The 23,862-nt window shown below is 45.7% G+C and overlaps 1 protein-coding gene across 2 annotated transcripts in view; it reads right to left on the reverse strand.

Moving 5' to 3' along the window:
• Nucleotides 1–696: 696 nt before the first annotated feature.
• Nucleotides 697–23,862, reverse strand: part of COPS9 (COP9 signalosome subunit 9) — a 35,273-nt gene continuing 12,107 nt past the window's right edge. Inside the window, exons 2-5 of one of the 2 annotated variants that reach the window (XM_068119973.2) lie at nt 21,929–22,007; nt 19,131–19,203; nt 1,537–1,680; nt 697–1,070 (exon numbers count right to left, since the gene is read on the reverse strand). In XM_068119973.2, coding sequence (XP_067976074.1) covers nt 1,033–1,070; nt 1,537–1,680; nt 19,131–19,203; nt 21,929–21,997 — 324 coding nt within the window. In that variant the 5' untranslated portion in view covers nt 21,998–22,007 and the 3' untranslated portion in view covers nt 697–1,032. The remainder of the gene's footprint in view (nt 1,071–1,536; nt 1,681–19,130; nt 19,204–21,928; nt 22,008–23,862) is intronic. The other variant, XM_068119974.2, reaches the window with a different exon arrangement.

Here is a 23,862-nt window from a genome sequence, read left to right on the forward strand (position 1 = left end):
AAAAATAATTCTCCTCCAGGACTTTCTATAACACTAATACAGTAACAGGCGAGTTAAAACCCAAGGAACCTTGACGGAGGAAGAAGAGGCCATTCGGCCTATCATGCCTGCACTACACCATTAATACCAGACCATACAAATATCTCTTAATAGGGAGTCAGGCGGTCAAACTAACCACCGCCTGGAGACGGTCGGAGAAACGTTTTTAGCAAATGAAACCTTTTTTTTTTAAGCAGTCTGAACGGCTGTTAAGCTCAATTCCTCTTTAAATTTTGAAAATCGCTTCAGGTTAAGGGTTTGCAGAGGATATCGCATTGAGCGGAAATTAAATAAAGGCACGAACACCGCCCGGCTGGCTTAACATCTTGAGTTTGAGCCCCTGTCATTCCATCCAATAACACCAGGTGGGTTCGCTCAGGTTGGCTCTGTCATCCTTCCGAGGTCGTCAAAATGCGTACCTGCTTACTGGAAACAGAGGCACAGAATGGCACAGCCGCACTCCCAGCAATGATGCAACCAGCAGCCACAGGCCTCAAACGAAACAAGAATACTACTAGGGGCCTCGACTCAGCCAAGCTTTTTAGATCGGGTGCATTGAAGCCCCAAAAAAGCGATAAAAACAGTCATCAATGTGAAAAATGCGCACCAAACGGATTGAATCACAAGCTTACTATAAACCCAGACACAAGAAGAATGTGATGTCCATTTACAAGTTTTATTGCACTGCGTTAAAAAAGGTTAAATGCAATTGGAGATTTAGTGCCAAGTTTACAAAAGTTACACCATAAAGGATTTACAATCTCATTTTCAACCGACATTTGCGGCGGTGCAAGGACAAACGACACAAAAACTTGATCTTTTTGTCACGATCTCATTGACAGAAAACATCTGCAATGGCAAAAGGGAAGCAATTAAATAAGAGTAATGTTACGTGTATAATGAAAATAACGTCTCGGATGAACACCACGGTGGCGCAGCTGAAGGAGGTGGCGTGGCAGTGTTTGGCGGTTGGGCTTGCAGGCTCATGTCGTTCTACTGGATGTCCTCGTCGTCAAAAAGGTCGTCAAAGTCTGAAAAAGAAAAGCAAAGAGCAAGGCAGGACAATTGAATAAAACATCAGCAATGCTGAAGCACAAACGCGAACATCATTCAACTCATAAAATCACCCGTTCTGGAAAATAAATCTACAAATACATTTTTCCATTTTGCAGAGTCGAGGCTCATGGAAGAGCGAGAACACCTAACGGATCAGGACGCAACATAACAAAAGGAATGGTAGAGAGAGGGGGGATATGCCAACAGTGGGGTTGAAGGACAAAATATAGGGAAACTTGGACAAATAATTAATGGGTGTGGGGAGGAATGAGGGGTAGGAGAGGACACATGGGGTGGATAAGATGGATAAGGAAGGAAACTCTCATGAAGGAAAAACTGGAAATTTGGAAGGAGGAGCGATTAGAGATAACAGGGGTAGAAAAGGTCATGGTTTTCGATTGGGGATGATCTGAGACGGTGGTGAGCAGCTGTCTTTAAGACCTGGCGGGAAGAATGAGGTTGAAGAGAATGTGGAAGTCGATTCCACAGATGGTAGAATGAATGAGTGGAGTTGAGCAGTGATCCCGGATTTAGGTAGTTTCACCAGAAGGGGTTGGTGGTGGACCGCTAGCACCCTGCAGGAATCTGGGGCCGGGGAGAGAGGCGTGGGGGAAAGGGACAAAGCACGGAAAGAGCAGTGGGTGCAAGACCAGAAAGGAAGTAGTAGAAGACAAAGAGACCACCGACCTGTCTGCGTTGGGAAAGTGAAAGGCCCATAGACTCAGCTTCATTGCAGGAGAGTCCAATAATCTTAAAGGCCTTGGTTTAAAATGGCATCAGGGTGAACAAGTTGTGAAACACGGGTGCCCTCCAAAGGTGGAGAGCAGTACTCCATCAAGCTGCAGAAGAAGGCCTTGTGGGAGTTCAGGTGTGCCAAGGAAGGACTTTGTATAATGCAGAATGCACTGTTGGGGACTGGCCTTGGAGGCCAACTTAGATATGTTGTTTGCCCAAGAAAGATCATGGCTGATAGTGAGACCGACGAGTTTGAGTGACTGAACTTCTTCAAGGGAATTGTTAAGAAAGTAGATAGAGGTGAAGAGTGAGGTGCATTGTCACATGGATTGCCATGTGTTTGACCAGCTTGTGATCCTATCAAGGTCTGAAGAGACGGAAGAGGCTGCTTCCCACCTTTCTGAAGGATGAGAAATGTCACGGTAGAAGGGAAGTCCTCAACAAATAGATAAAGGGGATTTTCCAGAGAGTCACAGAGAGACCATTTATGAAGATCAGGAATAGGACTAGGCCCAGAATACTGCTTTGGGGCACACTAGCCTTGACAGTGAAAGGAGATGAAAGGATTCCGTTGAAAGCCACACATTGACTACGAGAGTAGAGGAAGTCAGTACGCCATGTGTGGAGTTGGCCTTGGATGTCATAGGCAGAGTTTAGAGAGGAAGGCAAGGGTGAGACTGTATCGAAAGCTATAGATATGTCCAGAGAAATGGCCCTGATCTCGTCTGACATCGAGAGCCTCCATCCATTATTGGGCAGGTAGAACAGCATGTCCAAGGTAAAATGACCTGGTCTGAAACGAAATTGGTGATCCAAGATGAGGCCGTTGGAGAAATGGATGGATTTCATATCAATTGCACTAATGGATACCATGACCTTACTGATGATTGGAAGGAAGCTAATAAGTCTGCAGTTTAGGGGATTGGATTTTGCACCTTATTACCCTCGACTGAGGAGAGGGTATTGCATTTGAGTCCGTTTGTTTGTTTGTTTGTCCACACAGAATAAATATTATTTTCTCTGCAACCATTGGTCCGATTGACAGGAAATTTTCACCATAGGTGCACCTCCACCTGTAGAATATTTAAATTATAATTATGACGTCATACGTCACGTGGTATGGCCGCCATCTTGGAAAAACCGAAAAAAATTGCACCTCTATATCTCCGAAAGTGCTGCAGAGAAAACACTGAGACATTGCTCATTGTAAAGAACTCTCCATGGGGAATAAAATATGTTAATGATGAGGTCATAGGTGCCTCCATTATGACGTCATAATTCGACAAGTACAAAACTTCATCTGATCAAGATGAAATTTCCTGAGCGTCATCTAGGGATAAATTAGTGGAGAAAAAAAATAATGATTTCAACGGTCAGGTGGTTCTGCTGCTATATTTGTTTAAACACAAAAGCCTTAAAAAAAACACTGAAAACACGTCCTGGCGAGGGTCTGCAATCTCTGATTTATGTAATGCAGTGATGTTGGCTGATTTCCAAGCAGATCGAAGATGACCTAGATCGATCAATAAACAGAGCAGAAAGAGGACGTGCAAGAGCATCCGAGTAGGTTTTTAGGATTCGTGAGCCGATTCCATCTGGTCCAGTTGCTGAATCAGGGCCAAGGGTTGCCAGAACAATCTCCCCCTTCTCAGGTGCAAAATACCCTGAACACATGAGCATAAGAGAGCCTTGGGATTTTATTCCAATATGGTATTAATCCCCTCTAGAAAGATTCCCCAATTCACATGTACTCGTTCTTATCTTTCATTGCCCTCTTGTCTTGAAAATGTTTTTCATGCAAGTGAGGAAATAAACGTGGGTTGGCAGGATGGCCGAGACCTAGAGGTTCGCACACTCACCTCTAAGCTGTCTAGCCTGTGTATGAATCTCGGGCCAGCTATAAACTGTCATCCTGGTGTTTCACAGGCAAGGTGATGCATCAATGTGTGGTGTGCCACTCCTTGGATGGACATTAAACTGGGCTCCCTGTCTGCCATTACTAGTTGGTGGATGTTAAAGATTCCACGGTGTCCTTCGTGAAGAGTAGGAGAGTTAGCCCCTGAACAATTTACAAATTCCTGCTGCAATGACTTATCAAAGCTCAATCCTGGCCAGGCGGTTCATGAAAGGCTTGGGCCAAAAACTCACCCACTGGCTAACCCCAGAAGAACGTGGGAATAATTGTGGCCATTAAAGAAAGAAGAAGAGGAACTAACGGTAAACATTAAAAATAAATCTCGACGATTGCTTAAGCAGAATCACTTTATAAGGGAGCACAGCACAAAAATGTTTTAAAGGAGGCCAGGTCATCAACCCTGGTTCGAGCCATGCGAGGAAATGGGATCAAGTGTAGCCAAAGAGAAGGCCCAATTTTGTGACCGATACTATTGGATTTTGAAAGTCAGTTCTGCATATCGGACAGCCAGCTTAATACTCCTGAAGGAAAAAGTGTTTCACGAGACAGTGCCTGCTGCTAGAACAGCATTTTCATCAGATCTGATTGCATATGGAATCTTCCTATAATTCACCAAATGTCTGTCTGTCTGTCTGTCCGTCCGTCCGTTCGAAGGTACCGTAAAAACTGCTGAACCGATCGCAAAGATATTTTCGGTGGGTAATCCTGGGATCCCCAGGAGGAAAATAGGCTATTTAGTTTTCCCAATTTCAGCTTTAGTCTCCAGCATTCTCAGGTTTGGACTCCCACATAACATTCGCGTTTGCATGACGTTCATTGTGACGTCTTCTTACGTCGAGCAACGGTACCCGCCCTATGGGCGGGGCTTCCATTGGGAGGCCCAAATGAAAAGGCTAAATATCAGAAATTGAAGGCTTTTTTTCTTTTAAACGATATATATAAACATCCGTCATGCGGAAACGTCATGTGGGAGCAAGTGTCAGCAGGATGTGGCAGGCAGTGTGGGAGTCCACGTTTGCACCGATCGCTGCACCGTGTGCCGCACAAAGGACTGCAACGATCGCTGCACCGTGTGCCGCACAAACGACTGCACCGATCGCTGCACGGCTGCATAGATCGGATGTGGCATGAAGGAGGATCTGCACTACGGCATGAAGGAGGATCAGATCTAACAGATCGCTGTCTCCATCGATCTTGCCAAGGCCGTAACACCTATCGGCTCAAAATCCTTTTAACTGTTGATTTCGTAGTTACACGTATCGGGAATTTGGTACACGTATCAGGAGTACATACGACATAGCGATTGTGAACACGATTATCGATCACGATTCACGATCACGATCATAGTGTATCGATCACAATTTGAAACATGATGGAATAATATTTACCGATATGAACAGTGATATGGCTTTTCTTGAAATTCTAAAGATACTGTTTAGATTTTGATGACTTGCGTGGTGATATGATTCAACGAATGTTTATATGAATCGTTTAAAATAAAATAAAAACCTTCAATTTCTGATATTTTCCCATCGCCATATCCAGATTCGCCACGGACCCACGATCGATGCTTCTCTACGTGAACGTACCCGTTTGTTTGCGAACAGGTACGTTTTTCATGGAAGTCCTCCACGAACTTGCTGTCCATGTCTGACGTGCGACTGAAGGTGCTACAGGAATGTGGAATTTATTGGTTTCATGCTTTAGCATTCACCGTATCTGCATTGCCTGTTTGCTTCTGGCCTCCCACCCGTGCATAGCACGGGTATTCCTCTAGTATGGATTATATGGGAATGTGTTTTGCAGCCCACACTACAGAGAGGGGCCTTCATCCTGCAGTGGACTATATTGGTTGGTCAAGTCAGGTCAAGACCACAAATAATCATGATTGCCAGTCCTGTGAATGCATACTTTTTGTAGCTGTGTCCTTGGCTACAATGAAAAACATAGGAGGTGACAGTGATGTTTTTACAACAATATCTAAACTTCGAGCCAAAACATACTGTATGCTGTTAGACTCATTACTATTTTGTATGAAGCCTGGGGCTGCTGGTTGCATCATTGCTGGCAAGCTGGTACCCTGTTTCCAGTAAGCTGTTACTCATTCTGCCGAACTCAGAAGGATGACAGGCTGAGTCAACCCACCTGTTGTGATTGAATGACACAATAGGGGCTCAACCTCAAGACCCTAAGATCTTAAGCCAACACCAGGCTTATGCTGTTAGATTACAGATAAAGACCCATAAACAGAAAACGATCGTTTCCTTTCATGCACCCAGTCTTCTTCTACAACTAAACTAACAATGTTGTCTCCTTACGTAAGTGTGAAGAGGGACTACATCAAGAACGGACTTGTTTTGGCTCAAAGTCGGGCAGGCAACAGTCGTGTGGTCTCATGGCCAAAGAAGCAGAGTCACATGACTGAAGCGTGAAAACGCACAACCACATGTCCTTTTGTAGTGGGGCAGATATGTAACAAAAATTGCACGAGATGTTCACATCCGGCAGAAAGTTTGAAATTTTGCATACAGGGGTATTTTGACATGCTGAGTTCAAAAATTGGCGGATCCAAGAGGTCTGACCAATGGACAGGCCGCCATCTTGAATTCCAATATGGCTGCCAAGACGAAATGTTGATAATCCCTATCTTGGGTTCTAAATGACCTGTGGTGCTCAAATTTTGTACACAAGGGTATGTTGACATGCTGAGTTCAATAAGGCAATAATTTGAAATGTCTGATAAATGGTATGGCCGCCATTTTGAATTCCAATATGGCCGCCAAGACGAAATGTTGAAAATCCCGGGTTCTTTGCAAAAGCAATACCAATTCAATGGATCCCTAGTTGACAAATCATATAACAAGTCAAAGAGCTCATTTCAAAGTATTGTTGCGGAAATGGCCCTTAGTGGTTTATTAAATATAGAATTAGTTCAGGTCCCCTCTTAGATGTATGTTTACCATAGATCGTCTGTACTGGGATGGTAGTTTTGTGTCGGAAGGTGTAGCAGGCTGTTTTGTGTGGTGCATTGGTGGTGTACAAGAGACGGTTCCCTTTTAATTACATCTTGACAATCAAACAAGGTGCAAGTTCCATTAAGACCGGCCTCGGTGGCAATGCCATGATCGAGGCAATGGATTGACGTGAGAAAGCGCGATTGAGCGGGCAAAAACGACAAGCGCCGTCGAAAACTGGAAGCGGCGCTTCCAGGTAGTCGCTGAGCACGTGCGAGGGAGGAGGTGGAAAAAGACGCATGCACGGATGGCGGGTGGACAGGCCTTCGCGGCGGACGAGAACCACCAAGGCGAGTGAGAATAACGGAGTTCTCTCTCTCTCGGAAGAAGGGAGTTCGACAATCGTGCTGATCGCGTGGCCGATAAGGAGAGCGGGTGGCCGCCGTTTCGCGACGCTTGATGCGTGGCCGATAAGAGGGCGGGCCGCCATTTGGCAGACTGCAGGCCCAAGCGGGGCCTTCGAATCCGGCGACATCGGCTTGTTACGAGCTGCATTCGCCCTTTTCACATCTTCACCTCTCGTCCATCAACACCACCAAGTACCCCCTGTCTTGTATGAATGTTGTCCAGGCCTAAGGTTTATCTCGTTAGGGTCACCCCGCGAAACCCTTAATTGTAGCTCCCTAGATAAGAGCGGGTTATTACTCATAGTTGAATTATAATGTTATCGTGAACGCCTTGCTTGTTTTGTGTACCCTAATGTTCCCCCATTAAATCTGGTTGATTCGTATGGAAGTTGCCGCACTGCATTCATCTGTGTCGCATTGAAGAGCAATCCGCTCGATTTGTAATTAAAACCAAACTGGCTACAGGTTGCGGCAGACTTCGCTCGGTCTCTGACAAACCCAACCTGTAGCGACGGGTGTCTCCCCAACTGGCAAGGCACAGGTGTAATTTGGTATCGCGATAGAGGCGCGTAACCCGAGATCTGTGTCGAACCAGCCGGCGTTGCACCCGTGGGACGGCCGTGCCGGGAGGCGCGACCCGTCACCTACAACACTGGTGTCAGGAGTCAGGATTTGGACCTGAGGTGCATTTCGCACCCCGAACATCGATTGTGAGAGGCGCGTAAAGAAGAAAAAAAAAAAAACACGTCGCTCGCAAATTCCAAATTTGGTTTCATTTTTATTTTGAGTGGATTGGGTGTCAAACTTCGTAATTTATAAAGGAAGATGGAGTCGCAAAATGGCTGCGCGGCTCAGCAGCGTGACACGAGGTGGGAGAGAATCGGTATTAAGAGTGCAACGAGCCGCACATCACGAAGAAAACGCTCCCACCCACCGATCCAAACCACGTGGTCACAGCATGCGTCATGGCAAAATAAGCAGGACGACAATGCGTACATTAACGAGCTTCATGCACGATTGGGGGATGCCTTGGAGCAGGTGGAGTGTAAGGAGGATTATATTGGGGAGTTACACACGAAATTGCATGAGGCACTACAGCAGGCAAGTGAGGTTCAGGAAAATGAGGAGCAAAGGGAGTCACAACAATTGGTCGATGCACAGGAACGAATTCACTGGACGGAAATGGCCTTGGCCAGCGCATTGCGAGACAACACAGATTCCAGATGGGAACGAGCACGGATTCTCGAATTGGAAGGCATAGGGAATCAATTGGTGGAAAAAGTCCAGGTACTACAGGGAGAAAAGAGGAAAGTAGAGGGGAGTACCCATGAGTTGGAACAACTGAAGGAAAAGGTAAGATCCGGTGATCAGACAAGAGAAAGCCTAGAACAGAAGATAAAAAGAGGGGAGGAATACATGGAACAAGAGAAGAGCAAACTGAACAAGAGAATAGAGAAAGAACAAAACAGAAACTCCCGGGATCGGGAGAACTTGAAAAAGGAAAGAGAGGAACACGATTTGGAATTGGAACAACTGAAGGGAGAATTGTCTGAGAAATCAAGCCAGTTTCGGGAATCAGAGTACAGAGGAAATGAACTGGCACGTCAAATGGAAAGTAGCAAGGAATACGGGAAGAGGATGGACAAAAGGAGAGAGGAAGCATGCGAAAGAGTAGAGGAGATAAGTGAGGAAAAAGAGAGGATGGAGAGTGAAATGTTAAGGAAACACACTGAGCAGATTGAGCAGATAGAAGGTAAAGCAAGACTAAAAAATGAGATGGAGTTACAGAAACACCAAAACAAAGAAAGGGAATTACAAAACAAGCTGAGGATGTTAAGTGAGGAAAGAGAGAGGACGGAGAAGGAAACGTTAAGGAACCACACTGTGCAGATTGAACAGATGGAAGCCAAAGCCAGGTTAAAGAATGACATGGATGAAAGGGTAATGAAAGAACAACGAATGAAGCAGGAGAAGGAAATCAATCAATTGAGAGAAACGACGAGATTGGAGAATGAAGAACAAAAGAGACGATGGGATACGAAACAAAAAGAATATGAATTTGAAATTGATCAACTAAAAAGGAACTACACTGTGCAGATCGAACAGGCAGAAGCCAAAGCAAGGTCAAAGAATGAGATGGATGAACGTGTAATGAAAGAACAACGAATGAAGCAGGAAAAGGAAATCAATCAATTGAGAGAAACGACGAGGTTGGAGAATGAAGCACAAGAGGGACGGTGGCATAAGAAACAAGAGGAATATGAATCGGAAATTGACCAATTAAAGGAGAAAGCAAGGGTGGAGTCCGCAGAGATGGAAAGACTCCGGAAAGGTAACGAACAACTAAAAAGGCTCAGAGAGGAAGAACGACTCAACTGGGAAAGAAAATGGAGCCAGGAAGTAGGGCAGCACAATAATGTGGGATGTGTGACGTCATCACAGGGAGGAATGTTAGTGGTGCAGGACTTGATTGGCATCACTCGTCGAATGAAACAACAATTGGAGCAAACCCTGGTGATGGAGACATGGAGGGAGTATACGGGGTTGTTGACTCATGAAACACATTTTGAGCAGGTCCAGCAAGTGAAGCTGACAGCCCCAGAGGAGTGTGGCGAACCAATGATGAGCGACCGGACCGATGTGACTTTGGAACGAAGCAGGTACGTGGGCATCTGCATACATGGTGCGGACGATGAGCTTAAGTTCGCAATTGGATTTGATGTTAATCAAGAGACTCCGTCCGATGGGGTGCACGTATGCGTGACACCTGAATGTGTGGATGGAATGCCTGTGGATGAATGCTGTGAGCCCATAGTCCAGTTTACAGCACCGGGGTGTGCTGTCAAGGCCGAAACGTGTGTGAGTGCGGAGCATGGAATGAGTGGTGACGTAGGAAATAGGTTCGAGGTGCAAGGGGAAATAGAAATTCCACCAGGAGCAGGCTTTAGAAAGGGGATTGTAATTTCTCCCTCAGCTTCACAGGAACTTCGAGGTAGAGCGCAGATGCGTAGCAGGCGGCGTTGGCATGCGTCACATACTCCCTGGACCCATTTTCGAACAAGAGGGGCCCAGCAACGACACCGCCAGGTGTCCCTTGGTCATCGGACCTCTCTGAGGACACGAGGGGTTCGGCTAGCTAAATGGGATTTACCTGTCTTCAGGGAATTAAAGAGAAGAGGGGGAGGCCGCTCCCCCAAGTGGGGTCTACCTGACTTCCGCGAACCCTGGAGAAAAGGAGGGGGTGGACCACGACCCCAATTGAGACGTGACCCTTATGAGCCGTGGCGGAAAGGCGGCGGGGCCATGTAAGGGGTAATGAGGGATTCCTTCCCTCACTCCCTTTCCAATGAGCCACAGAAGCAGGCCAGATTGGAAAGAAAAAAAAAAAAGGGGGAATTCTTGACTGAAAATAATATCGAGAGAGATTGCAAATTGAGAGACTGACAGAAGAGACAAGAGTGGCACAAGTGGATGTGCGTGACTATTTAAAAAAAAAAAAAAAAGAGAAATAGTGGGGACATGACAGACAGGGCGTTAAACACCCCTGCAAAAAAATGGAAGGTGTTGGATGGTGTTGTGGACTGGGTGTGTGGCACTGTGGAATGAATGACGAAGGTGTTTGGGATGAATGGCGTGATTGTGTGAATGAGGAGAGTGAGTGCGAACAATGTACCCTGTTGGTAGGAGTCTCCTAACCAAGTGAGTGTAGGTTAGGGGGACTTAGTGGATTTGACGTGGATTCTGGCTGCTGTTCCATTGTGCAGGCGGACTGCTAGGGGTAGGTGCAGCCAAGGTATGGTGGTACTGGCTGGGAGTGTGACATGGTATTGGAAGTTGGTGAGTCGGGGGGGGACACCAGACAGTAGGGTTTAGAGTGCTAAGAGAGCACAGTGCGGGGGCTAGAGAGCCACCTGGTTAGAGTGCTTGGAGAGCACAGTGTGGGGGCTAGAGAGCCACCCCTTATTTAGGAGCGCCAGAGGCGCGCTCAGGTGAACCCCGAGGTCGCTAGGTGTCCCTCACCACCTATTGGAAGCAGGCAAAGAGGCCTAGTTGTAGTCACACTCCCCAGCCAATGAGTTATGCCTGGCACCACCAAGTGAAGAAAAAGAGACAAATAAGGGCCTTGCCCAGGTTTAAAAGAATGGAACAGTGTGCCAGGTTGGGAAAAATGGGTCATTAGGATCATTGTGGCAATGGCAGGGTTTGTGCCATTGGTTAGAGCTTCAAGTAAAAGGTTAGGTTCGATGAACTCTCCTCCGCACCATTCATGTGTGACACCTGGTACGAGTCGTGTTGATGGGAAAGTTGTGAACAAGGGCCAGGTTCGGTCGCCCTCTCCAAGTGCCAGAGAAGCCACCAGTGTGTCATGAACACACAGATAACAATTGATTAAGAAGCACACCATCCTGTCAGCTAAAAAGTGAAAGGACTTTTTAAGAAGACCATACTAAAACAAGTCGTACCAAGATAAGTCAGGCAAGGAAGGTTAAGGGTACTCTTCATTTTGCCTGGGCTGAGGTCATCACCCCCACTTGCACCCTCAAGAATGCCTCCAGACTGCATTTGCTTACCATCGGTAGAACTGTGCCACCTGCTGTCCAAGGCAGGGCTTGTTGCCTGCTGCTGCTCGGTTGTGTGCCATGTGGGCCGAAGCATTTTTGTGGGCCATGGAGGCCAAAGTGCTTTCGCGGGCTGTTGCAGCCGAAGATTCATGCCGTCTTGTGGGCTCAGTGGGCCGAAGGACTCTTTGTGAGATTAGGCCACTGGGCCGACTGAACTCACCTGGTGAGAGGCCAATAAGGCCACGAAGTAAGGAAACCCCTCTGGGGTGAAGACATAACACTGCCGGGAGGAGGCGTGAAGGAGCGAACACGTCAAGAAGCTTTGAAACTCTGAATGTCTTGCTCCGATGTGAATATTGGTGTTGAAAGTAACATTGAATGCCCTCCTGCGCAAATGCATAATTAGAATGTTAAGTATTGTGCATAGAGTGTGGATGTGTTTGTTAGATTAGTGATCCGACACACTAGGATAGGGACATGCCAATCTTACTGATACTTTGCTTCTTGGAGTTAAGTGCTTGCAATGTTGTGGGTTAGAGTAAATGGGAGATTTGTGCTGTACGTTAGACAGGGCCATTCCCGCGGGCTGCCCCTAGTGGAGGCTCGGGAGAGCCTCGGGAGAAAGGTGGGGGTAGTGTTGCGGAAATGGCCCTTAGTGGTTTATTAAATATAGAATTAGTTCAGGTCCCCTCTTAGATGTATGTTTACCATAGATCGTCTGTACTGGGATGGTAGTTTTGTGTCGGAAGGTGTAGCAGGCTGTTTTGTGTGGTGCATTGGTGGTGTACAAGAGACGGTTCCCTTTTAATTACATCTTGACAATCAAACAAGGTGCAAGTTCCATTAAGACCGGCCTCGGTGGCAATGCCATGATCGAGGCAATGGATTGACGTGAGAAAGCGCGATTGAGCGGGCAAAAACGACAAGCGCCGTCGAAAACTGGAAGCGGCGCTTCCAGGTAGTCGCTGAGCACGTGCGAGGGAGGAGGTGGAAAAAGACGCATGCACGGATGGCGGGTGGACAGGCCTTCGCGGCGGACGAGAACCACCAAGGCGAGTGAGAATAACGGAGTTCTCTCTCTCTCGGAAGAAGGGAGTTCGACAATCGTGCTGATCGCGTGGCCGATAAGGAGAGCGGGTGGCCGCCGTTTCGCGACGCTTGATGCGTGGCCGATAAGAGGGCGGGCCGCCATTTGGCAGACTGCAGGCCCAAGCGGGGCCTTCGAATCCGGCGACATCGGCTTGTTACGAGCTGCATTCGCCCTTTTCACATCTTCACCTCTCGTCCATCAACACCACCAAGTACCCCCTGTCTTGTATGAATGTTGTCCAGGCCTAAGGTTTATCTCGTTAGGGTCACCCCGCGAAACCCTTAATTGTAGCTCCCTAGATAAGAGCGGGTTATTACTCATAGTTGAATTATAATGTTATCGTGAACGCCTTGCTTGTTTTGTGTACCCTAATGTTCCCCCATTAAATCTGGTTGATTCGTATGGAAGTTGCCGCACTGCATTCATCTGTGTCGCATTGAAGAGCAATCCGCTCGATTTGTAATTAAAACCAAACTGGCTACAGGTTGCGGCAGACTTCGCTCGGTCTCTGACAAACCCAACCTGTAGCGACGGGTGTCTCCCCAACTGGCAAGGCACAGGTGTAATTTGGTATCGCGATAGAGGCGCGTAACCCGAGATCTGTGTCGAACCAGCCGGCGTTGCACCCGTGGGACGGCCGTGCCGGGAGGCGCGACCCGTCACCTACAACAGTATATTTCGTACCAGTTGGCAGCCGTAACATGCTGCAAGCTTTTTTCCATCCGTTTTACTTCTCCTACTGCTCATCTCGGAAGCATTGTCCAGAGCAGAAACATAGTTCTGTGCATGGTAGATTAGCAGCAGAACATTTGCAATTTCCAGCACACCGTTTTTTACACTTGCACTTGATCAGCTCTCGGCACCCTTTTGATGCCTCTGGCATTACTGTCCAAAATGGATGCCAGACATCATCTGCATTTTTAGCCCATTCCCAATCTGCAGGTGAAGGCAGCTCTGGGTTAGCAATTTGGGACTGTCCCCAGATGTGACCGGCCTGAAAGACTGCCCTCTTCACATGTTGACGCAGTGCCTCTTTTGTCGGTGGAATATTTTCCGATTGCCGATTTCCCTGAGCAAACAGCTGCTTGCGTGCTTCGTTCACTTTCTTCAGAGGGGAAGTTCTACTGTACAGAACAACGAAGAACCTCTCTATGTTGTCCATGTCATCATCTGTTACTTCCACTGGTGCATGTGAGAGATGATTGAAGACCTCCCCCAAGTTTGGCATGGAATTCCATATGCTCCACACAGTCTTTTTGCCAATCCCACATATGGCAGAAACAGTATCGCATCCGGAAACAGTATGCAGGAATAGAAGCCCCCATGAGCGTTCAGGGCCAATGTGAGTCGCAATAGTGTGAGCAGCAATGTGCCTGAAATAGTTTCCATGTCCAAATGCCAACCACATTGCACAACCGTCCATAATGCTTGCCATTGCGATAGCCAACACAACCACATCCGTGTCTGTTGCATGAATGACAATACTTCTGTACCCCTGCTGATATGCATGCCAAGCATGTAGCATCATTCGTGAATCAGCCTCTTCATGCGTACATGGTTGAATTTGAGAAACATCAGAAGGGGGCTTTGATTTAACCTCTTCTTCTAAGGTTGTAAGAAGTGTTTTTCCCTCTGGAATAGGCATCGTTTGCAGGGAATCAGCAAGGAAACTGAATAATGTCTTTTTGTTGGAATCTACACGAAGGAAGCTGCTCCAGTTTCGTGGCATGGATGTCTGTTCAGTCACATGGAGTGGTATGCCAGTGCCACGACCAAGCCTGGTGCCTTCTTTGAGACTGTCCGTTCTGTAGGTGTCCCACACCACATCAACACGCATCACAGTCCCCTCATTTAACTTTCGGGCAATGTACGGAAGGACCTGTTTCTGTGCATAGTCACCAAATGTCCTGATCACACTGTTGCACTTCTTAGGCTCCAAATGATGGACTAAGGCAGCCCCATCGAAAATACGAACTTCTCCTTTGGGCGCATCACGAGGACGTTGTGCTAAAGCTTCCAAACAGGGCAAAAGATCAGCCTTGCCGGTTGGTGGCCGCATTGAATTGATACCTTCAGCCAATGCAGGTGGCCACCCATGACACTCATATTCATAAAATGTGTTAAGATCACCATCTCTAGTTTGGCAAGAAATGTACATTCGTGAGAAGAGCTCCACATTACTTTTCATACGTGTAATCTTCGCCTCAGACTTTCCAGGTGTTTTCTTGGGCTTCGATTTCAACAGTGGCAGATTGTTCTTTGAAATGCTATCATAGAAATTGTCAGAAGGATCCTTGATTCGCTGCCCCACAAATCCGTCAAATTGTGTTTTGCCAGTGTCCTCCATGGATTGCACTGCGGCTATCACTTCATCAGGCATGATGACCTTTGTGTCAAGCACATACAAGTCATTACTGTCTTCTGCAAACGGGTTTCCAAGTTTTTCAAAGGAACTGATTGCATTATTGAGATCTGATGCAAAGGATTTCTGGACACTAGGCAATTGTTCGTGGTGGCGGACATCAGTTTGCCTCTGTCTTTGAAACTGGTCCTCAAACTCATTCAGGATTCTGGCTATTTCTGCACCAGCTACCATCCACCGGCGAAGAGCCCCTTCATTCTCAGTAATTCCAATGACTCCACCATCACCTTTCACATAAGCGTTCTGCTGTTCATGTATCTGATCGTGTGCCATAGCAGAGAACTTGTGTGATGACTTCTGAGTGACAAAGTTCCCCTTGACAAATTCACGATGGATATCCATGGAATCGTTTGAAAGTTCCTGAAGGTCTGTTACATGCACTGTCAACCATCTGGCGTAATGGTAATGGTCCATGGCAAACATCCACGGAATGATCGCCGTGAGAGTCTCCACATAGAGCGTGTAGTTGGCTTCCCGTTGTGATCTTATGAATGCCAAGAGAAGACACTCCAACTGCAGGACTTTATTCCAGTAGCAAAACTGGGGGTGCTTTGTAGCCATCTTCTTGCTCCAAAGATCAAATGATTGTAAATCTTCAGTTTCACATGTTTTCCGGTAGTCATCGTATGCCTTTCGCTGCAGAGCGTACAACGCCGCTACTGTGACTTGGTGTGCCCATTGTGACCTCGATATTTGCGAACCTTTGTGAAGACTATCTGCTCTTCCCTCTGTTGTTACACCAGCACTGGTCATTACACTTGCCCAGCCACTCCCCTCCAGGAAGCTGCCGATCGCTTTCAACAAGGCCATCTCTACATGAAGTCCTCCCATCATCACAACAAACTTGTCTTCACCATATATACCTGGCCAAGTCCATTGAATCTTCTTTGCAATTGCATAGAGTGGTTGATCAACGGTCAGAACTGGAACTTGTCTGGGGTTTACTAGTTCTGTCGCCTGCTTGATTAAATTCATTCCATGCTTCACCATTGCCAATGTGTGAGCACTCTCGCGGAACAGAGGTAGCAGTCCTGTAATTGCAGGAGGCCGAGGAACTTCAACCTGCAGATTTGCCATGTATGCTGACCAGGAGATATTATCTTCACTCTCAAGACCTTCCTTCTCCTGCAGACTTTGTACAAACGAAAGCCACTGACTTTCTTTGTCCTGTATTCCGGAGGACACACTTGGAGTGGATGGACCTTTTGGTTTTCTTGGAATGGGATTATTAGTTGGAAATGTTTCAGGAGGCACATCACTGTAAGATGCAGGAAGGGCGGCTATGGTTTTGGAGCGCTGTTTGTTCTCATTCTCAGTGACATTCTCATGATTTCGAATGCTGCCCCTTTTGTCATGTGAAACATGTTGTGTCAGTGATAACGCGGTTCCATGAAATGAACTTTGTGCTGATGCTGATGATGGGTTGTGATCTATGTTGTCTAGGTTGCCTGTTGTGAATATTCCACTTCGCAATTTTGTTGGACACACAACGCCGTCATGTTTGTATATTTCTATGACTCTGTTGGCCTCATCTGTGGATACCTCCAGTATGCGATCATAGGAAACACACAAACCATGTTGAAAAAGAACGTCAACGAGATCCCGTTTCCTTGTTTTGCTATGAATGAGAAGACCCAGGTAAAGTGGCAGTGATGTTTCACGTTTCAAATTGTGACGTACTGCTGTAGTTTCCAACCTTCCTCGTTTCATAGTGTTGAATGTTACAAGTTGAGTTAAGGATTGCACAGAGACGCCTCCCTTGTTGTTTGCGTTTTGTTTTTGTATGTTTGTACCAGCAAGAATCATTTCCATCAACGCTGCCAATGATGGTGGTGAGTTGTAATATGATTCGTTAACTAGGGATCCATTGAATTGGTATTGCTTTTGCAAAATATCTTTGCGCACAATCTGGGCAGCTCTCATGAGAATGACCGCGTCGTTGTCAGAGCTTTGTCTACAAGCATGCAATAAAGCTTCACCAATGTCCTCTTTGAATGACAGTGCCACTTCATGGTTGCTCTTATGTGCCTCAAGTTGCGGAAGGTGTCTGAGAAGCTTGTCCTTAAGGTGAGTTGAATTAATCCTCTTTGAGATATCACCTCCCAGTTGTGCCAGACGTTCTGTATAAAGCTTTGTGGGCTCGGCTAACTTGAAAGTGTAACTGTCATCTGTACACTTCATTTCTTCCAAATAGGCTATCAATTCGGCCAAAGCTACTGATTCTGGTGGCATATTTTCACTTGAACTGGCTTCCTCATTCTTTCTTACAAATGATCTGTATCGAGTGTGGAGAACAGTCATGCACTTCTTGTGATAAACAGCATCTGATGCCGTCATATCACCTACAGACAATCTAGCCAGGAGTTTTGTATCCCTCAATTCTGTTGCCATCAATCGAACATTGGAATCTACATTTTTTGTTGCCGCTCTGTGGACTATTTCTTCATTACTGATAATGCTATCACAAAAGAAACATGTGCTAGCAGTACTCTGTTCAACGGATGGAGATTTGAAACTTGTTCTGAGTCTTTTCTTAACAGGCGAGTAAGTTTCTTCACCAAGTTTAAGGTCTGAACTTTGCTTTCTTTCCCTTGATTCAGCCCTGGCCACACGAGAGCTGCTGCACTGCACATAACAGTTTTTGTGCCATTTGGCAGCATGCGCAGCTAGGGTTTCTGCAATACCGCAACCATCATCTAGTCGGGAAATGTTTATCCCGCAAGGCAAGGCACCTAAATCATTCAATGCCTTGAGATTTTGAGCAAGATTCTCGTAGACGTCTAGACACAACTGATTGCTGCCCTTACGTGCATCTCTTAGTGGTTCATTTTCAGAACGTTTCTGGCAAAGAGCGCAAATGTTCCAGTCTGTTGGCATTGGAATTGTTGACGATGTTTTCTTTGATTTCGACATTGGATCTGAAAGAGAAAAAACATTTAAAAAATAAATTATTGGAATGTCATGTGAATGTTCAGTTCCGGCAGAAAGTGTTAAATTTCACATACAGGGGTATTTTGGGGCGCTGAATTTCCCAAATTTCTACTGCCTTCGACAAAATTACAAACCCATCAGTAGATTTGAGATGCAACAATTTTCCAGTTATCATAATAATGCTCAAATGATTTAACATTCTGACATTACCGTACACTGTGCTATTAAAGCAATGAAAACATCGATGTTTGTCTTGGCGGCCATATTGGAATTTAAAATGGCGGCCATACCGTTTGTCAGACATTTCAAATTATTGCATTATTGAACTCAGCATGTCAACATACCCTTGTGTACCAAATTTCAGCGCCACAGGTCATTTAGAACCCAAGATAGGGAATTTCAACATTTTGTCTTGGCGGCCATATTGGAATTCAAGATGGCGGCCGGTCCATTGGTTAGATCTCTTGGATCCGCCAATTTTTGAAATCAGCGCCCCAAAATACCCGTATGCGAAATTTCACACTTTCTGCCGGAAATGAACATCTTTTTCACATATCTGCCCCACTATTGGCCGTGACTCATGGAGGAGCGAAATGGCAAAGGACAGCAGCATTTCAGACGACTGAAGGGGTTGGTGGTAAGGAAAGCGGGATGGGGGACGGGCCTATGCAAGGAGGAAAGGAAGAATAACCCATTTGTGGTGAAGGCTTTGAAAATACACGAAAATTAGAGGCATGCAAACAATCACAGAGATATTGTGTGAGTCTCACACAGATCGTCCTGAAAAATATTGCACCAGATATCATCAAGCATTTTATTTTGTTTAACACGTTCCAAAATGTTTTCAACAAAGTTTTTTGATACGTAGAGAGCTTCAGAGTATAAAGAGCTGATAACGGCAACTTCAACATCACAAATTGAATTATACCTCAAACACAAACGATGGACAGCAAAACAGACACTCCTTCACTTTTTAATGGAGATTTTAACACATAAATGATGTAAAGTGTGGTTCAAACCATTGTAAAAATCCCCATGAACAGCTTTCTCATTGGCAGCAAGGTCCATGAGCAGTCCTGAACTCCCTCCGGCCTGGCAATGGCACAATCATTCACGAGTTTCCAATGAACCACAACAACGAAATGAGGCAAATTTGCAATCAATACTCATTTAAAAGGAATGTTATATGCCAGAAGCAATTGAGATTATGGTCATCTCCAAGTATACTAGTATTTTTTTGTTTTCTTAAGTTTTCCTACTTGTCTATTTTAAACTGGAACAGCACTCTTCGACGTCGACCAATATGTCTCCGCCATCATCATTACATCATGATACATACTTGTGCCAGTTGGATTTAAATCCCCTCACTGGTGCTCAAGTATCACATTTTTACCTGACATGACCTCTGACCTTTGACCTTTGACCTCTTGATGCTGAAATCTAATCAGTTCATCCTTGCATCACAATATATACTTTTCCAAGTTTGGTCAAAACCCCATCACTGGTTCACAAGTTAGCACGGTAACAGATTTTTTTTTTTTTTTACCGAATGGGACCTCTGACCATTGACCTCTTGATCCCATAATCTAATAAGTTCATTTTTACATCATTATACATATTTGTACCAAATTTGACTTGGATCTCTTCAGCCGTTCTTAAGTTACCGCGGTAACAAAAGTCTATCACAGAAAAAACTGAAAACATAATGCCTCTGGCAACTTCTTCAGCTGAGGCATAAAAATCCCTTCATGTAACTCGGACTATTTCTCCCTTTCACTGTTGCTGAATTTCCTCTATTCTTTATTCCATTGGTGGAGTACTGAGTTATTCACACAATATTATTGTGATGCTAAACGCATTGCACATCGTGACTCTCACCCTGCTTTGAGCCATTCAACTTGAGTTATGAAGTATGGAGGAATTAGCAACGTTACATCCAGCAAAATCCATGCTGTTTTTTTGAAGCCAATGGATTTCCCATATTTCATCTAGCGACAAACCTACAGTCGTGGCCAAAAATATTGGTACCCTTGCACTTTTTTCAAATAATGCACCATTTCTTCCAGAAAATTGTTGAAATTAAAAAATATTTTCATATCCACATATGTATTTCTTTGGTTTGCAGTGGAACAAAACAAAAAAAAACCTGAAAAAATTACTAAATCTTTGCTTATTCCACATAAAAATCCTAAAATGGCCCGGACAATATTATTGGCACCTTTTGGAAGTGGTTAGAAATAATTAGATTTCAATCTGGTGATTCTCCTTTATTTTGGAATTGAACTCACCCATGGTGAGTTGCAGGTGCCTGCAATATAAAAATCAATCATTCAACCAGTTGGAATGGAGAAAAGGAGTCATTCTGCTGTTTTGTGTCACTGGGTGTACCGCAATGAGCATGGAGAAAATAAAGAAAACCAGAGAATTGTCTCAGAAGGTCAGACACAAGATGATAGCCAAGCATGGACAATCTTAAGGCAACAAGTCCATCTCCAGAGACCTTGATGTTCCTGTGTCCACCATACGCAATGTTATCAGGAAGTTTAAAGCTCATGGCAATGTAGCCAACCTCCCTGGACGTGGCCGCAAGAGAAAACTTGATCGAAGATTGCAGCGAAGGATTGTTCGCATGGTGGAGAAAGCACCTCAATCAACTGCCAAATAGATTCAAGCTGACCTTCAGACACAAGGTACGACAGTTTCAACTCGCACCATCCGTCGCCAACTCAACGAAAGGGGGTTCTATGGTAGGAGACCCAGGAGGACCCCACTGCTGAGAGCCCGACTGGAGTTTGCCAAAACACACCTGAACAAGCCAAAATCCTTCTGGGAGAATGTCCTGTGGACAGATGAGACCAAATTAGAGCATTTTGGGAAAGCACATCATCTCTATGTTTACAGAAAACAAAATGAAGCCTTCCAAGAAAAGAACACCTTCCCTGCAGTCAAACATGCAGGAGGTTCAGTGATGGTTTAGGGTTGCTGTGCTGCCTCTGGCACTGGGTGCCTTGAATGTGTGCATGGCATCATGAAATCAGGAGAATATGAAGGCATTTTGGAGCACAATGTTCAACCCAGTGTCAGAAAGCTGGTTCTCCGTCGAAGGTCATGTGTCTTGCAGCAGGACAATGACCCCAAACGCACTTCAAAAAGCACCCAGGAATGGTTCATGATAAACGCTGGACTGTTCTGAAGTGGCCAGCAATGAGTCCTGTGGGGAGATCTGAAAACAGCAGTTGGGAGAAGGCACCCTTCAAATCTGGGAGAGCTGAAGCAGTTTGCACAAGAATAGTGGGCCAAACTTCCAGTAGAGAGACGTAGGAAGCTCATTAATGGCTTTAAGAAGCGCTTGACTGCAGTTATTTTGTCCAAATGCTGTGTGTGCTACCAAATATTAAATCTAGGGTGTCAATAATTTTGTCAATGCCATTTCTTTTTATTTTCTGATTTAAAAGGATATATTAAGTTCTGAATCAAAAACAAAGGTTCTGTAATATTAACAGTGAAATAAAGAAATATGGAGCCAAATACTTTTGTTAATTTCAACTTATTTTTGGAGAAAATTGTGAATTATTTGTAAAAAGTGCTAGGGTGCCAATATTTTTGGCCACAACTGTTTACAGTAATGATGAAGCCTACAAACTTCTGTCTTTGTGTGAAAGCATTTAAGTATCAGTGTGGAACAAGAAACAAACCATTACATAACCTCCATCCACCTTTGGTGGTGGAGGTTAAAATAAAAAACCCAGTATGTATACTCCAGCCAAAAACAAGTACTGGCAAGGCAGAAAGCATGCAATGATCACAAGGAACTCACCTCATCCAGGTCTACATAGGGCCCGGCACCCTCTGGAAACATTTCGTCCACAACCACGGCAGGCTTCATATCACCTTACCTGCGCACACATGAAAAAAAAAAAAATCGGTCTGCAGCGAGATATCCTATTATATTAAACAAGAGAGAGAACTGCTTTGCAATCCACCCCCCCTACCGATGCGATATTTTCTAAATCCAAAAGGACATAGCTGTGAAAAATTGACGAAACACCCTAAAACTCGAGCTTGTTCTGTAACTTAGTAAAGCCATGTACCAAGTTTCAGTTGAATATGTTCAGTGGTATGGGAAAATGTGTGAAAACCAGAGGTCAACGAATAGACAGACGGAGAGCAAACCTATAGTCCATTTGTCCCCTCTGGTGGTGAAACCGGGGTAGGGGACTAATGAGGCGATTCTATGCATGTATATATGTACATTATACTGTTGCGGATCTCAGAGTACGGCACTCCGGTTAGCATGGGGGGTTAATCCCCTTGTCTTGTTTAGCTGGCCGTCTCTGGTCCTGGAACTATCCCGCTCCTTTGCGGGGTGAGATTGGCCAGGGTGATTGGTCAACGGTTTCCCAAATACCTTCACCAATCTCTCCGCAAAGCAGGGAGATGAGTCCCTGCTCGAACCGCGGATGTGATGGTAATTGTCGAGCGGTTTAGCAATCCACGATCCAAGCTGTTAACAAAAGGACTAAACCCGATTAAAAGCGGTTGGCCAAATCGTGCCACAGGTACTCAAATGGGGACAGGACGCAAGCGATCGGATGAGAGGAACCAAAGAATAAGGGTGAAGGAAGAACAAATATGATTTATTAACTACACTAAAAGAGGAAACGAAAGGCAAGAAGAATATACAAAAGAAGGAAATAAAAGGACATCGGGCAAGCTTATCTAAAGTCTTAACTTATCACGACCCCAGGACAAACAGACAGACTCACACGGAATGGTAGCTGGTAGGGGAGGAAGGTCCAGGCAGATGGTTCCAGGCGATGGGATCCGTCCAGGCTCCGGGTCCGCGGGCGAAGAACGGCAGGCAGCTTCGCGTATCGTTGGCGCGCGACCGGACCTTACATATGCGAGGGGCTGGAATGCTGCGTACGTATAGCGTGCCGAACGCTCTCAAAACCAAACGGCAGTTCGTATCAAACGATCCTCTGCGCAGTTCCTCATCAAAGGGCTTCCCTCGCGCAGTTCTCTTGGTGTCTGCCAATCATTCGCTCATCCCCCCCGCATCTCCTCATCTGCCGATCTTCCGCGCATCTGCCGAAGTAGTCCGCGGCGGCGCTTTTATTACAAGCCTCGCGTATCAAGCCGCGTCCGCTTCACTCCGCCTACTCATGAACACGCCTCGGCCCGGATTGGTCACGAGGGTTCATTGGTACCTCCCCTCGTGACGCGTTGATGGGGCCACGCCTATGTTCCTGGCGCTCCTCCCCCCTTCTTCTCCAACTTGACCGCGTGCGTAATGGCGTCTTGCTGCGGCTGGCAGAGTAGCGCAATATGATTTGGAGGGCAGATTACACCGCAAAAATGAATGGAATGGGAATTTGAGAAGGGGCCTAGGTTATTTGATTAATACAATGCAGATTCAACTATTGGAAACAGATCCTTACCTGAAACACATACTAATGAAATAACTAAAGAGGAAGACTATGGTGTGCTACGTGTTGCTCGTGGCCGAACTAGGGTGCGACCTTTGACCTTTACACCAAAAATGGGAATATTTACGGGGATTATTTATAAGGGAATATTACAGATATTTACAAAGTGGAGGGTTCTAAAAACCACAACACTGCACCCTCATTACATCCAGGGCCGTCCCGGCCCGAAAGAACTTTAACGTAGTGTGTCACTCAGGTGTGGTAACCCTCTACTATTAACTTCACCCTGAGTGCGACATTTTTAAAACAACTAAGTATGTAC

The sequence above is a fragment of the Myxine glutinosa genome, chromosome 6 (genome assembly GCF_964187855.1).
Source record: "Myxine glutinosa chromosome 6, kmMyxGlut1.1, whole genome shotgun sequence".
NCBI classification, from domain to species: Eukaryota; Metazoa; Chordata; class Myxini; order Myxiniformes; family Myxinidae; genus Myxine; species Myxine glutinosa.